The 15224-nt window shown below is 46.4% G+C and overlaps 1 protein-coding gene across 2 annotated transcripts in view; it reads left to right on the top strand.

The window, feature by feature from the left end:
• Positions 1 to 15224, top strand: part of ADAM12 (ADAM metallopeptidase domain 12) — a 361770-nt gene that overhangs the window by 206436 nt on the left and 140110 nt on the right. For both annotated transcript variants that reach the window (XM_083149520.1, XM_083149521.1), the window contains 2 exons: positions 2770 to 2846; positions 8731 to 8914. In XM_083149520.1, the coding sequence (XP_083005646.1) occupies positions 2770 to 2846; positions 8731 to 8914 (261 nt within the window). The remainder of the gene's footprint in view (positions 1 to 2769; positions 2847 to 8730; positions 8915 to 15224) is intronic.

Here is a 15224-nt window from a genome sequence, read left to right on the forward strand (position 1 = left end):
CTGCCAGCATGTTATTTTTTTATTAATGCTTTTGCTATTTAAATGTGCATTTCTTCTGGCAGAGTTCTTTATAAGTTGCCAGTTATTTCATTTTGAATATTGATCATTATAAACTATTCCGAATCATGCCCGCTTTCGATTGAAACAGAGGCATTTCTACAAGCCTGTATTCAGTTACAGCGCGAAAATATCAAGTGCATTCACATCATTCCAACCGTAACTATTTCACTATTTCAGTGAACAAGGCAAAATAGCATATTAAACAAGTAAAGTATATTAAAATAGATGAAAACTACGCGTACGGCCAGCATTTATTTCAAATGAATGAATTAAATAGAGGGATTGTTAAGTCGGAAATTTTTGAATTGCTTTCAGAATCGAATGTATCAAAGGAATTCCAAGTACGCTTCATGTAGAGAAAGGAAGCATTTATAAGATCATTTGAATAAAACATGTAAAAAACACCTGCACAATTCATTTTATAGAAAAAGAAAAACTTGCAGGGAATTGGCGCAAGCTTTGTTCTGATAATAAAACCCTGAGTCTAGGTCTCCTGAAGGAACGTTTCTGGCACCAGCGACGGGGCTGCGGTGACCGCTCTGTGTGACCGCAGGAATTACTCGGCTGACCGATGGTGTCCCAGGTGATCCTGCGTCTGTACTGGATCATATAAGCAGGCGGGAGGCATCGACTTATACCAAATGCCTCCTGGTCCCTAACGTCCCTTATGCAAAAATTCAGCACTGCCCAATGGGGCGTGGCTAGGCGTCCTTTCCACCACATAACCACCGGCCCAAGCTCTTGGCAGCTGAATGGGCAGTTGGGTTCAGTAGACGACAGTTGTAGATACTAAGCCCTATTAAAATGAATCACCCTGATAAACCAATTCTGTTTTAAGGTTACTGAAGAACTTGTTCTACTTCGATATCTGTTGGCCATTATTATAGTACAGTGCAGCATTTAGGCGGTAATTCAGATTTAATCCAAGGGGAACAAATTTGCTCATGTGCAGACCGACTGTGCAAACGCCTTCGGGAACGGCCAGTGTTGTATGGGCGTGCCTGGGAACGCAGGAGTGGTGTTCCCTGCTCGGGGGCAGGCGGCTGACGTCACATGACTTTTATTACCAGAGGCAGGAGAAATCATTCGATGGTGAGTGACATGCGATGTGTTAGCGAACGTATACCCCCCGCATGCTACCAAGGGGATTTGGGTGGCGGTGCGGGGGGGGGGGGGTGTTTGCAGATGACCTTTCTCCCGGATGCTGTGTAATAGACTCCGCCAAGTCCAGTAGCGTTATGTTCTTGACCAGGAAATGAGTAGGGAGGTTTAACAACACTTAATATCTTCCTAGCACAGTCTAACCAAAAACCGCCATCAGATAGCGAGTTGAGGTCATGCATTTGAATAAAGGAATTCGCTAAAGCTATATGTGATAAGGTATTGCATTTTTTTAGGGGTTCTGGGAAGAGATTAAGGTCTTTTGTTCTTGAAATATTGATCCGTATCCGCCATACAGACTGGGAAATGTAGCAATGGTGAATAATACAGGGATTTTTATGTGTGTGTAAAACATTCTACGGGCCCGATTCACAGACGTATGTTTCCGCAGAACTCCAAAGTGGAGGTGGGCGGAGCTGGAACGGCTAATCTGCGTAACCTGAGGGTCCCTGTCTGAGATGGATGATCTTCACGTAATTGATCTGATGCTGCACGTTAGGATGTAGCAGCAGATCACCCAAGCGTGCGGGAGGCGTCCATTTACTTAAGACCCCTCCTGCAATCCCAACACATTGTTGCATATTTTAGCCTAATACTTAAAATAATATAAAAGTACTGTCGTCATTCTGGTGTCGACATGTCAAATAGCGACATTATAAACATGGCGACATTTTAACCATGTCGACATTTTCTTGTTGTCGTTATGGCTGTGTCAACATTATTGGGGAAAATTAGTAAGATCAAATAAGTACACAACCACAAAGTTAATTGAAGGTTTCCCCAGGGGTGACCCCTATTAACCTTAGGGATACAGTCAATTAACATTGTGGTTAGACTGAAATGCCGGTTCCCATCATAGGAGTCAATGATCTTTTCATAACATTGACTTCTATGGGACATGGCCAGCCAATCCCTGGGCAGAGCTCCTATGGACTCTCCCATTATTGGCTGAGGGGATTCCCATTGACAGAAGCCAGTTTAATCCCCATCATTTATGCGAAGGAACAACATGCTGCTCCTCATTCCAAGTGGTTCAGGTCCTGTAGGGTTTTTTAACCCTTTGAATGACTACTTTGGATTGCTACAGTAATGGCCGATACATGACAAGGTTGAGTTTTTCTTGATTTTTTTTATTTTTTATATCTTGTGGACTTTGTCATACTTTACCAACCACCTTGACTACGATTGGGAATGGTAAAGTTTGCTGAGCATAGTGGTGCCGAAGCCGTAAGCCGGGATGCGGTGTCAACCATCCCATATGAACCTTGTAACTGTTGACCTTTAAGGGTTGACCTAGACACTGTCGAGCCCTTTGACCCTTTCCTGCTCTGATGTGGCGGTTGCTAATTACCAGTTTCATCTTGTATATTTAATAGTTGTGACTTCCTGTATTATATGGATGCAGTGTTTCTTGGACTAATTATAGATGATTCCAGAACCAAACAATCATTTCTCCTTCTACATGTTCCGTTTGTTCGTTCTTATTCCCAGACCACGATGAAACCATAGCAGCTACACTGACCTCTGATTTTCCTTTCTTTGCTTTAGGATCGGTGCTACTACCATGGAGAGGTAGAGGGATATCCCAAGTCAGCAGTCAGTCTAAGCTTCTGTTCTGGTCTCAGGTACGTCATCCTTTCTTATCTCTCTCCATAGTATCATTGTACGGCTCTGCATGTGTGACAAGGTGGCGCAGGCTTGGTCCTTGCCAGGTCTTTCCTCATATTTAATCTTAGTAGTCTCTGCCATTGATGATGGACAACAGAGAAAGTCAGACCACAGGTGTAAAGTCCACGCAAGACAATATAGGATTGCCTTTCTTGATTTGCATTCAACACTGCAAATTTAAATGCAAATTTAAATGAGCATTTCCTGGCATTGGATAGCGGTGGTACAAACGCGCTCATTCTTTCTTACTGCTATGAGGTGGGGTTGGCGTAGCACCGGGAACACAAGAGGTATATTTTGCAGAGAGAGTTTAAATACTTTTCTTCTCCCAGCCAGCAGGAAACATATTCATTGGTTTCACCCTCTGTAGTTTCGAATTAGGACCAGAATGTACTCCATACAATGTTCTCTGTATTGTATAATGGTCCATACAATGTTCTCTGTATTGTAAAATGGTCCATACCAATGTTCTCTGTATTGTAAAATGGTCCATACAATGTTCTCTGTATTGTAAAATGGTCCATACAATGTTCTCTGTATTGTAAAATGGTCCAATGTTCTCTGTATTGTAAAATGGTCCATACAATGTTCTCTGTATTGTATAATGGTCCATACCAATGTTCTCTGTATTGTAAAATGGTCCATACCAATGTTCTCTGTATTGTAAAATGGTCCATTCAATGCTCTCTGTATTGCATTCTACTCCCTACAATGGTTTATGTAGTATTTGCTGATCCCTATAATGATCTCTGTATTGTATAATGGTCCAGTCAAAGCTCCCTGTATTGTATACTATACTGTAGTATACTTTATTTCATATTGGTTCCCATTCTAATCGGTTTGCCCGTTTCCATTTCGCAAAGGAAATCGATGTTAATAATCTGCGGAAGCACATATGCTTAAATGCCCATTTGCAGGTCTTCTCTGCGGGTGCCCTCTAAGACTTACATAGTATTCGAGGCAGGGGGGGAGGGTGTAGGAGGCATGATGGGGGCATTTGCATGCGAACGCCCAACATTCCTGGGCGTACCCACAAAAACGCTGGGCGCACCCAGGAAAAATGCTGGCCGTTCCTCTGCGAACGGGGACGGCTTCCTGCCTTCCGGGGGGTGGGCAGCTGATATCATCAGGTGTCAACAGACCACCCTGTTCTCGGAGCAGGGCGCCGCTAATCTAAGCCACCAGGAAGTGATTTACTGTAGATTAGCGAGTTCTTGAGAAATAATTTGATGGTCGACGACCATGCAATGATTTCGGGCCAGCACGCAAGGCTGCAAATGGATGTCTCCTGTAGGGACATTAGATATGAAGGGACAGGTGGGCGTTCGCGCGGGCGGCGGTACTTTGCTCACAAAGCAGCAAAATACAGCTGAATTGCAAGTGAACCAAAATGAGTGCCATTGTCTGTATAATTCATTCTGTTTGGTATACTGATCACAGAAATATAACACTGGTCACATGGGGCTACTAAGTTGAATTTTATTCATAGGGCCATTTTAAAGTACGGGCTCACTTGGTAGCTGTCTAGGCCCCCGTATTCTAGGGGCCTTCGAGCAGGGGTGGGTGGTGGTCACACAAAACAAACAGCAAGGCAGCATTCTCCACCTGCCTCACACCCTGAAGACAGATGGTGATTCTGATTGGTGGATGGCTGGAGATATCCACCAACCAGAATGCTGACAGCCAGTCACTGTACGGGAGAATGTGGATAGATGGTGTGCAGGGCAGGTTATAATTATTTTATTTTACTGTGTTCCTGTGAATGGGTGTGTTGTGTCCCCATTGCATTTATCAAAGCTGTATCATACCTCCCAACATGACCCTCATCAGGAGGGACACACAATGCTCTGTTCCTGGACACCATCACCGGTGTTGAGCAGGTAAATTGATAAGGTGTTTCAACACAAGTGATGGCAATCATACTTTACCAGGGGAGTACAGGTAATCCTGCTAATGAAAAATGACCGTTACAAAATGGCTGCCAATAATAGCAGACCATTTTTTAGGATGCTAGAGGAGGCTGATGCCACCTCCAGCATCCTCAAAAACGGTCTACTGTATGGGGGGGGGGGCAGCCATTTTGTGATGGTCAGTTTTTATAAGCAGCAGGAGCCAGAGCAGGAGCCAGAGCCGGGACCGCAGACAAGTAAATCTGCGGGTCCCGGCCACAGATGCGGCAGGTCCTGGCAGGCGGCAGCGGTGTAACAATAGCCCCGGCGCCCACACTTTCTCAGCACCTCCCTGCCACGGCAGGGTCTGCGGGGCTATTGTTACACTACTGACGGGGTTTACCAGGAGTGAACTGGATAGATTCCCAACAGCATGGAGGTGCAATATGATAGGGCAACGGCGGTCTGAAGATGTCATTGCCCTTCGCATCCAAATCCTTGAATCCATTGCATTTTATGCTTGGCGCATATGCCGAATGCAATCATACATCTGAAAACTAGGTTTGGACGCTTTGTAAACAGTGCTGCACCTCGACCTTACCTTTACGTACTTGCGCCAGTCTTTTGGATTTCATTTAATATGGCTTCGCCATATGGCCCACTTTTATAGAGTAGCCACTATTTCTTGCAAACAGAACCTCTAACAGGCAGGTTCCACTGTTCCATTAAGGTGGAACTCTTGCTGCGCTGCGCAATTAACCAATCTATGCTTCAAGGTTAGTAAATGTGTTGGTTTTCAGTCTAAACTTAATTATACAATTATTTAACAAACAATGACCTCAATATGCAATAATTACAGCAGCATTTGCTCTCGTTGATGGATTAATCACTGTAATTATCAAAAATTGGCATTAAAGTGCTACCTATTGTAAATGGCTCCAAGCAGATTTTCTTTTTTTTCTTTTTTTTCTCCCCACTTCACATTTTGCATCTTTGGAACATCTGGCAACGCGCGGAGCTGTAATCCTGTCCTCGGTGTTAATATATGATTATCTCAGCCTCTCTGCTTTATAAAGAAAAATCTCCCAAATATAGACGGATGAGCTTATTAGTTTATTATCCGCGTGCTGCTATTTGACTCCATCGCTCTGCGTTCCCTCTCTGGTGTATGAACCTCAATAACAGATCATTAGGCAGACGTTGGCAGAGTAGTAAATAAAGGATGTTCTTCAAAATCACCAACTTTGCAAAATATCTTATAAAATGTTGTATAAAAACGAGGGAATAGGTTTGACATACATCAGCTACAATACCAGCAGGTCTGCTCAGCTCGAGTTGTAATGAAGACGTAGCGTTAAATGCGTGTTTCAAATTCACACAACTGCGTTGTGTAACAAATTGTGTCGCTTCGCTGTGTGTTTTATGATCATCATCGGCTTTATATCAACCAGGCACGGGTGTTTATTTTCTGCTACACAACTAGACTCTTTTTTTTTTTCATAATAATGATGTTTTTACTATTGTTCCTGGTCTGCTGTTCTGTGTCCATTACTGTAATGGGGTGGTGATTTTCTGTCTCTGCTGGTTGGCCACACCCCAAAACATGTGATCATGACACCATGGTGAGGGGGTGGGGCCACTGGCATCAGGATGGAAGAAGAGCACTGCCTGCTTCTTCCTAAGGATGCGTTTACAGAAATGATGGCTAACCTTGACACTCCAGCATGCCCTGCATCAGTTTTAGCATGGCCATATAGCAAAACTGTAGCAAGGCATGCTGGGATGTGTAGTTCAACAACATCAGGGGTGTCAAGGTTAGCCATCACTGCTCTACAGCATACTTACCTACTTCTCCTCTCCGGGGAAGGGCAGAGACCAGAAACATATGGGGGCTTGGGGGGGGGGGGGGGGGAGATATTCTCAGTATGACACTTTCCCATATATTGACCAGTAGCGTAACTACAAAATATGCGCCCCCCTGCCGGAAAACTTCAGCAGCGCCCCTCAACCCCCTCATCACCCCCCCAGTAAAGTTTACCCTCACTCACCCATCCGCTTGCCGCCACCGGGTCTATGGGACCTGCAAATCTACTTTCCTGCGGTTCCGGCGCTCTTCCTGCTGCTAATGAGAAATGCCTCCAACAAAATGGCTGCCACTAACAGCAGACAGTTTTTAAGGTTGCTAGAGGAGACCACCTCCTCTAGCATCCTCAGAACCAGTCTGCATTAAGGGGGCAGACATTTTGTTAGGGCTGTTTCTCATTAGCAGCCGCAGGGGGAGCGCCGGGAGTCGGGACTGCAGGCAAGTAGATCTGCAGGTCCCGGCAGGCAGCAGCAGTTCAGCGATAGCCCTACAGACCCCGAGTGACCACATTTACTCAGCGCCTCCCTGCCATGGCGGGGTCTGCTGGGGCTATTGTTATGCTACTGATATTGTCCTCTGAATCAGACCCTATGGGGTAAATTTACTAAGATGGAAGTTCTCTTGAAGATGGGATGTAGCCCATAGAATCCAATCAGATTCTACTTCTTATTTATTTAGCATCTTCTAGATGTAATAAATGGAATCTGCTTGGTTGCTAGGGGCAACATCCCATCTTCAATAGAACTCCCATCTTAGTAAATTTACACCTACATGTCTTCCCATTATGTTTACCTGCAAACTGCTGTATGGAAACTCACTTTAGAGCATCAACAGCGGGTACAACACTACATGGCCCAGAGGTGAGGTCCACATAGCTGTGTCACCCTCAGGGCTGGTGCTAGGCACCGGAGCGCTCCAGGCGGGGAGGGGGGGCGCCCCGGCACTCACACGCTGTGTTGCTTCACGGGGGGGATGCTGGCCTCCGCAACGCTCCCCAGGGTGGGGGGCTTGCCGGGTCCAGCGATGCAACGTGCGGCACCGTGAGGTTCCAGGGGGGGCTAGTCGGGTGATGTGGGTCGCCACGATGCTCCCCAGGGGGGGCTTGCCCGGTGATCTGGTTGCCGCGACGCTCCCCGGGGGGGCTTGCCGGGTCCAGCGATGCGTGATGTTCCAGGTAGGGGGGCTTGCCAGGTTATGCGTGTCGCCGCAACGCTCCCCAGGGGGGAGGGTGGCTTGTTGGGTGATGCGGCGTGGGTCGCTGCGTCAATCCATGAGGGGTGGGTGGGTGTTGCAGCAGCCCCGAGTCGTTCCAGGGGGTGGGAGGGAGTGGTGGCCACAATCAGCACCGCTCACCTCCATGCAGGGGTGGGGGGTCCAGCTCCAAACTGCAAATGCCTAAGGCTGCCTAGTGGTGGCGCCGGCCCTGGTCACCCCCATAAAGGGTCTCAAAAGAACGTTGCAAATTGTGTCAGAATAGACCACCCTTTGTGCTACTGACTGTCGTCCCAGAGCCCATGTTCACATTTTGCTATGGGATCCAATCATATACTGTCCTGCCCCTGTGTCTCTGCACCCCTATTCCTGAGATGCGAAATTCAAACCTTCTAAAGCGGGCAAGTGAAGAAGTTACCCGTAGCAACCTATCATTTATCAGCTTATAGCTTATTTATTTATCAAGAACATTCTATAAAATGATAACTGGGGGAAATTTACTAAGATGAGAGTTCTATTTCAGATGCAACCAATCAGATACTATTATCTTCTAGAAGGTGCTAAATAAAAAATAAGTCAATCCTGATTGATTGCTTATAGTAACGTCCCATCTGAAATAGAACTTCCATCTTTGTAAATTCCACCCCTAGAATCTGATGAGTTGCTATGGGCAACTGCCCTTCCTGTCCTGTTAAATAGAATGGAAGACTCTTCAGTAGTCAACAGTCACATTTATTGGCACTATAGGTATGTATATATATGCTGTTACCAATCTGTCCTATACCCAGGCGTGGGGCCATGCATCCTGTATACAGAGCGCTGCATATGAATTTTTAAATAGATTCTGCAATAACTGCATTGTTTATTTATTTTCAGGGGATTAATTACACTTGAAAACCGAGCATATGTCCTGGAGCCACAGGCTGATTCTACAAGCGGCCACCTCTTCTACAAAGCAGAACATCTAAAACTGGCTCCGGGATCCTGTCGCCAACATTCTAACCTCCCAGGCGTTTCGCTGAATGACACGTTGCAATCCTCTGAAGATTATTTACAAAGGGTAAGCAATACACCCTGGGTATGTCACAGACAAACATGCCGTGTTCTGTACAATTACTGGATGCACATTAAGTTTACAGGAGGTTGCCCAAATGCCTGCAATCAGTGCTCGGGCTTTCTTCTGTTACATAATCCTATACACAGAAGCAGACATAGGATATGGTGTTCCGGGACACACAAGCACCACGGGTGAATAAGAATTCTGTACAAAACTTACAATGTTCTGGATGAGATCGGTACAGGGTGTAACGGGCCAATGGTAATCTCTTCCGATTGTTTTATTAGCCGCAACGTCCGATTAAACAGCAGACACTTGTCTCATAAAAAGGTGCAGTGTTCGGGTAGAGAGTGTATGGCCCATTTATCAATGAGTTTCACATACCCAATAGATCAAGCTTCAAAAGTGATAAAATGGAGAGTTATAAACAGCCAGCCAATCAGCTCCTACCTGTGTCATGTTACAGGCGGAGTTTGAAAAAAGGTAGGAGCTGATTGGCTGGTTGTTTATCACTCTACATTTTATCAATTTTGAAGCTTGAAAATTCTGGCCCAATGAGTGTTGTTGCCTCTGATCAATAGTGACAGTTTGGAAGGTACACTCAAAACTAAGACGCTCTCTGGTGTCTTAGGTTTGTGTGTTCCCTGCATGGGAAGAGGACGGGCAGCTGACATCCGGTGATGTCAGCTGCAAGCCCCCGGCAGCCGTGTCATTGCCTAATTTCCATGGGAACACCCAGGGTTTTCATGGGTACACCCATGAAAGGCTGGGCGTTCCCATGGGCGCAGCCCGTCGCCCCTGTTCCACACCCACCAACCGCACTGTTGGGTGCGAACGGGACGGCGAACTAGCAGTTTGCCATGCCCGCTCGTTACCCAGCGTATGTACATGCATAGATGATCCCCCGTGCCAATGCGCGGGGGAGCGTAGTAACCAGAAAACCTTTTTGGCGAAAATATTTTGCTTAATCTGAGCCCTAACATAGTTTATATTACTAAGTGGCAGCATTAACACCTTGAGTGGTGGGTTTAGCTGGGGCAGGACCAACCTACCAGGGCAGGTTTGTCCTGCCCCAGCAAAACCCACCACAGATCATAATAAACCGCCACCCCCCTCACCTTCGATCTGGCGTTAGTACGCCGGAGCTCCCCTGCCGCTGCTGCCCCAGCCGACTGTCAGTCATCAGACAGGCGGCAGACTCTGGGATGTTTCGCGGCGGCTCGGGAGGACTCGGGTGCCTGAACTCTCCCGAGCCGCCCAAAACACTACATACCTACTACATAGTGGTATGTCCGGAAATTTTCCGGGACAGCCCGCTGCGGCAGCGTAGCTGAGCCCAGAAATGTTCCGGGCATACCACTTAAGTGGTTACGGTCATCATCAGTCACCACCAAATAAAAGCCTCTGAAGTCACTTGCATAGTGCATAGCCTGCAAGTATATGCAGCCTAGCGAACAGGTCTGAACAGGTCTGAAAAGTCTGTTTGATTTTAATAAATTGTAAACTTTTCTTGTTCACCCAAGCGCCCCACGTTTTTTTCTGTTTGGTTTTGTGTTTTTAGAGGCTGGCAATCCTCTTACGCGGTGGCCCACCAGCAGTTTTGCTATTACGGAAAGATAAAACAATGGCAAGGCATGCTGGGATGTGTAGTTTCACAACCGCTGTAGGGCCACAGTTTGGACATGCCTGCTTTACACAACGCATTGCTTTTCTGCCTAGCTTCAGTTTCTGCTTCTCAGACATATTTTCCAATAAGAAGACAGATTTGTTTTGTTTTTATCATGTTTGAAGGTCACATGCGAGGGATCTAATTTCATTCGGAGAACAGCCTTGTGTCAGGCAGAGGAATATAAACAACGCTGGCTGATGATGGAAATGTGTGGTGGGGAATCTAGGGAAGACTGGAAGTTTAAGTGGCACGTGAGGCTACAATGGGTTGTGCCAAAGTGAATCACCCCTAAGTGCCCCCACCCACTGGTGTATAAATGATGCCCCTGCCTGCAGCTATATCATGTAAATATTATTATTAATCGTTTCTTATATAGCGCACACATTTTCCACAGCGCTTTACAGAGAATAGTTGAACATCTCTGCCCCAGTGGAGCTTACAATCTATATTCCCTACCACATGTACACGCACACACAGACATTCTAGGGTTACTTTGTTGGGAGCCAGTTAACCTACCGGTATATTTTTGGATTATGGGAGGAAACCCACGCGAGCACGGGGAAAATATACAAACTCCGCACAGTTAGGGCCATGGTGGGGATGGAACCCATGACCTCAGTGCTGTGAGGCAGTAATGCTAACCATTGCACTGTCCGTACTGCCCGTGTCAGGGGATTCGTACAGTATCTGTTCTATTTTTTTGCATCCATATAGATGTGCATTGTGTTAATTCACATCATCCTTTTAAATGGGGGTGACTGCTGTATTTTGCCCCTTCATTTAAAAAGGTTCATTCATTCCATTGTGTCCTTCAGTCCAATAGGCCATTCTTTTCTATTGTGCTGTGCACTAAGGGCCTTATTCTGGTTCACTCTTAGAGGCAAATTCCTTCTCAAAATGACAAAACCATGTGCACTGCAGATGGGGCAGATGTTACTTGTGCATAGAGAATTAGATTTGGGTGGGGTTTTTCTTCAAAGTGAGATCTATATTGCAGTGTAAAAATAAAGCAGTCAGTATTTTCCCTGCACAGAAATAAAATAACTCACCCAAATCTAATTATCTCTGCACAAGTTATATCTGCCCCCCTGCAGTGCACATGGTTTTGTCCATTTGAGAAGGAATTTGATTCTAAAGGCCCCCATACACTACGCGATTTGGCCCCGATTTCACCCGATTCTGGAGGATTGGGCCGAGAAATCGGGTGAAATTGGCCAAATTGCGTACAGTATGACATCTGATCTGATCCGATGCGCGGATCAGATCCGGATGTCGGATGGTCTGCACATAAGATAAATCATGTGCAGCCGTCTGGGGGAGTGGCAGGAGCAGGCTGGGAGTGGGGACCGGTCCGGGGGAGCGGTGCGAGATGTACCTGCAGGCAGGGAGCGGGGACCGCGGCGCAGTGCAGAGCAGAGAGACCGGTGGCGCGGCGGGAGAATAGAAAGAAATCCTATTCAAAAGACTGGCGGCTGCTGATTGGCTGGGAACTCAGCCAATCAGCGGCCGCCCAGTCTTTTGAATAGGATGGTTTCTATTCTCCCGCTGCTCTGCAGCTACATCTCGCACCTCTCCCCCGGACCGGTCCCCACTCCCAGCCTGCTCCTGCTGCTCTCCGGACCGGTCCCCACTCCCAGCCTGCTCCTGCCGCCCCCCCCCCCTCGGACCGGTCCCCACTCCCACGGATCGCTAGCTCCCCTGCAGCTCCTCGGATTTTTACATGTGATAAATCGCATCCGATTTATCACATGTAAAAAATGGCACATCAAGTGCCAAATTTTATCAAGCTCCCCCAGGGAAGCTTAGGGGAAATCGGGGCTGACTTGTCCTTAGGACAAGTCGCCCTAGTGTATGGGGGCCTTAAGAGTGAACCAGAATAAGGCTCGAAATGTGGAAAGAAATAAAAAATGGACTGGAATGAAGCCCTAGAACTTAAGTAAATCGTTATGTTCCACCATATTAATAAAGATTGATTTTTGATGAAAACATGGAGTCTCTAAAGGCGCACCATCATCACCAGCCAATCATATCATAGCTAGCATGTGAAGAATTCATTCATTCTAAGGCAAGGCTCACAGTGTAGCAGTTTGCGCCATTTATTCTGTTTTTTATTCGGTCATTATACTGTATGTCTGAAAGTTACCCTTGGATTACAAATATAGATAATTTCACATTGGATACACCACGTTTCCCATAACATGTCCCTTTATCCTATTTAATGTTGACAGTCCATTCATTTCAAATAGAATTGACTAAAATGAATGGGATCTTTATATAACTGAGATATGCTTTGTACTAATTGTGTTTGGCATGGAAAAATGCAGGCAAACATCAAAACATATCATCTGCTGTACATCTGACCCACATAAGTAATGATTGTGCAAATACACGGTGCACCGTAGCGCCTCAAGCGGGGGGATGGAGCGGACGCTTACCTGCTCACGGGGGGGGGGGGGCTGGTGCGCTGGGGGGAGGAGCTTGAAAAGCGGCGGTGGCCGTCGCAGAGTCCAGCGTGGGGGGAGCTTGAAGCTTGTTCGGGGGGGGGGGGGATTCGGCCACCACTGCCGAGTAGAGGGGGAGGGAAGCTTGAAGTGCCGCTCATATGGCTCCAAGTGGGGGGGGGGGGGGCTGCTCCCATGCCACCCTCCAGTGGCCTAAGGCTGCCTAGTGGTGGCGCCGGCCCTGAATACACGTTTTACATGCGATTTCACGTGTTTTTTTTTTTTTGTAAAAAAACACATTGCAGGGGGAAATTTACTAACAAATACCGTATTTTTGGGAAAATAGGACTTGTAAATAGGGCAAATTTACTAATCTGCTGTATTTACGGTATTTGTATTTTCCGATGGTGTAGGGGGCCGTATGTATCCGTATTTGGTGGCCATACAGTATACGGCTGCCAATTACATTCGGCCACCTACCCAATGCAGTCAGATCCATGCATGCTTCAATTTTTAGAAATTCAGGGGCCAAACAAGATGGAGTTTCCCCTTATTTCTAAAATCAGCACCAGGCTCAAGGGCAAGTACTGTTTCCAAAATACGGGGGACAAAATGAGTAGGGGTCCCCGTATTTTGAGAACCAGCGCAGGGCACAAACAGCCAGCAGGGTAAAGCCACAGCTGGGGAAAACTATTTACACTAGATCTCCCGACCAAAGCATTATACCCCCTGACTGTTCAGCCTGGGCTGAACCCTAGGGGAGTGGGGACCCTCTCAATAAAGAGCCCCCCTCCAGAATTACCCCAGCCAGGACTGAAGCCCAGGCTATCCCCTACACCCCAGGGCGGTGGGCACCGGGCTGATGAATTAAGTGTAAAAATAGATAATATACTATCGTGGTATGTTGTGGATGCACTGCAGGGACTTGGAGAACCACAAGTCCCAGCATGCGGGTGCATTAAAGGGCTGCTGGTACTTGTAGTTCTACAACATAACAAATAGTTAAATAATACACGGACACATAGGACAGTAACATTTTACTACGTACTACAGTCATTCACACACTATACTCACCTATTGGGTCCATCAATGGTCCGTCCCCTTCTCTAGTAGATGTCCCTATGGGTACCTGTGGAAGGAAATTATACTTACTGAGCGAAGATCACATCCTCTTCGTTCCATAGCATCCACGGGAGGTTAAAAACAAACAACTGAAACCCGTAACCAACGATCCGTGATTAACGGACAATGTATTGTTTACATTCTGGGCTCCTCCCTCAAACTGTGGATTTGGCTCACCCCCAGCCAATCCAGGTGCCAAGTTTCGGGAGTTCTATCGAAGATGGGAGGTTGCCCACAGCAATTTATTATGAAACTTCTAGAATCTAATATGTTCAATAGAACTCACATCTTAGTAAATTTACCCTGGCCTGTATATGTGTTTACTTGTATAGGAAACCATGAAGCTGTGCAGTCTATACCAATAGAGGTTTATCCTGACTTCGAGCATTATCCCCTCTTAGACGTCACTGGACTGAAAGTCCCAGCATGCTCTGCCGAGTCCACCCGCTACCGCAGTCATCTCACGACACCTGCACAGCCACATGTCACCCATCCCCGCGGCGGTTCAACCTTTTTAAGATTCCTTTAAGCTGTTTATTTTGCTTCGCAGCGACCGTGTGAGGGCTTTTGATCTTGGCAGTTTTACTGATCGCATGTGACATTTTATTGTGCTAGAGAACAATACTTAAACGCATCTAACAAATAAAATGAACGGCGCCATAAATCCTTTCACTCTTACGGGTGGCATCTAAATCAGAGCAGTTAGGGAAACAATTCTCTGCCGCTCTTCAGCTTAGAACTGTCCGAGACGGTCACGCGGAAACATTCCCGTCAATGAGACTTAATTTGCTATTTATTCATTAGCAGTTTTTTTTTTTTTTTTAAGATGACACGACCAAAATTAATGATATAACTTGAAATTAATTATTATTAGAAACCTTTTTATAAGTGGAATAAAAGTGGCTGATTCAGACTTTCTGCTAATTTGCAGCAGCCGGCGACCCCCGCCAGAGAGAAATCCCGCCTTCACGTCACACACCCTCCTGTAAAACGCTTGGGCAGATCTGCAATTTTTTTTCAACACACCCATGAAAAGGTTGGTTGCCACGCCCATGAAACGGTTGGTTGCCACGCCCATGAA

This window comes from Crinia signifera, chromosome 6 (genome assembly GCF_055691185.1).
Source record: "Crinia signifera chromosome 6, ASM5569118v1, whole genome shotgun sequence".
In the NCBI taxonomy this organism is placed as follows: domain Eukaryota; kingdom Metazoa; phylum Chordata; class Amphibia; order Anura; family Myobatrachidae; genus Crinia; species Crinia signifera.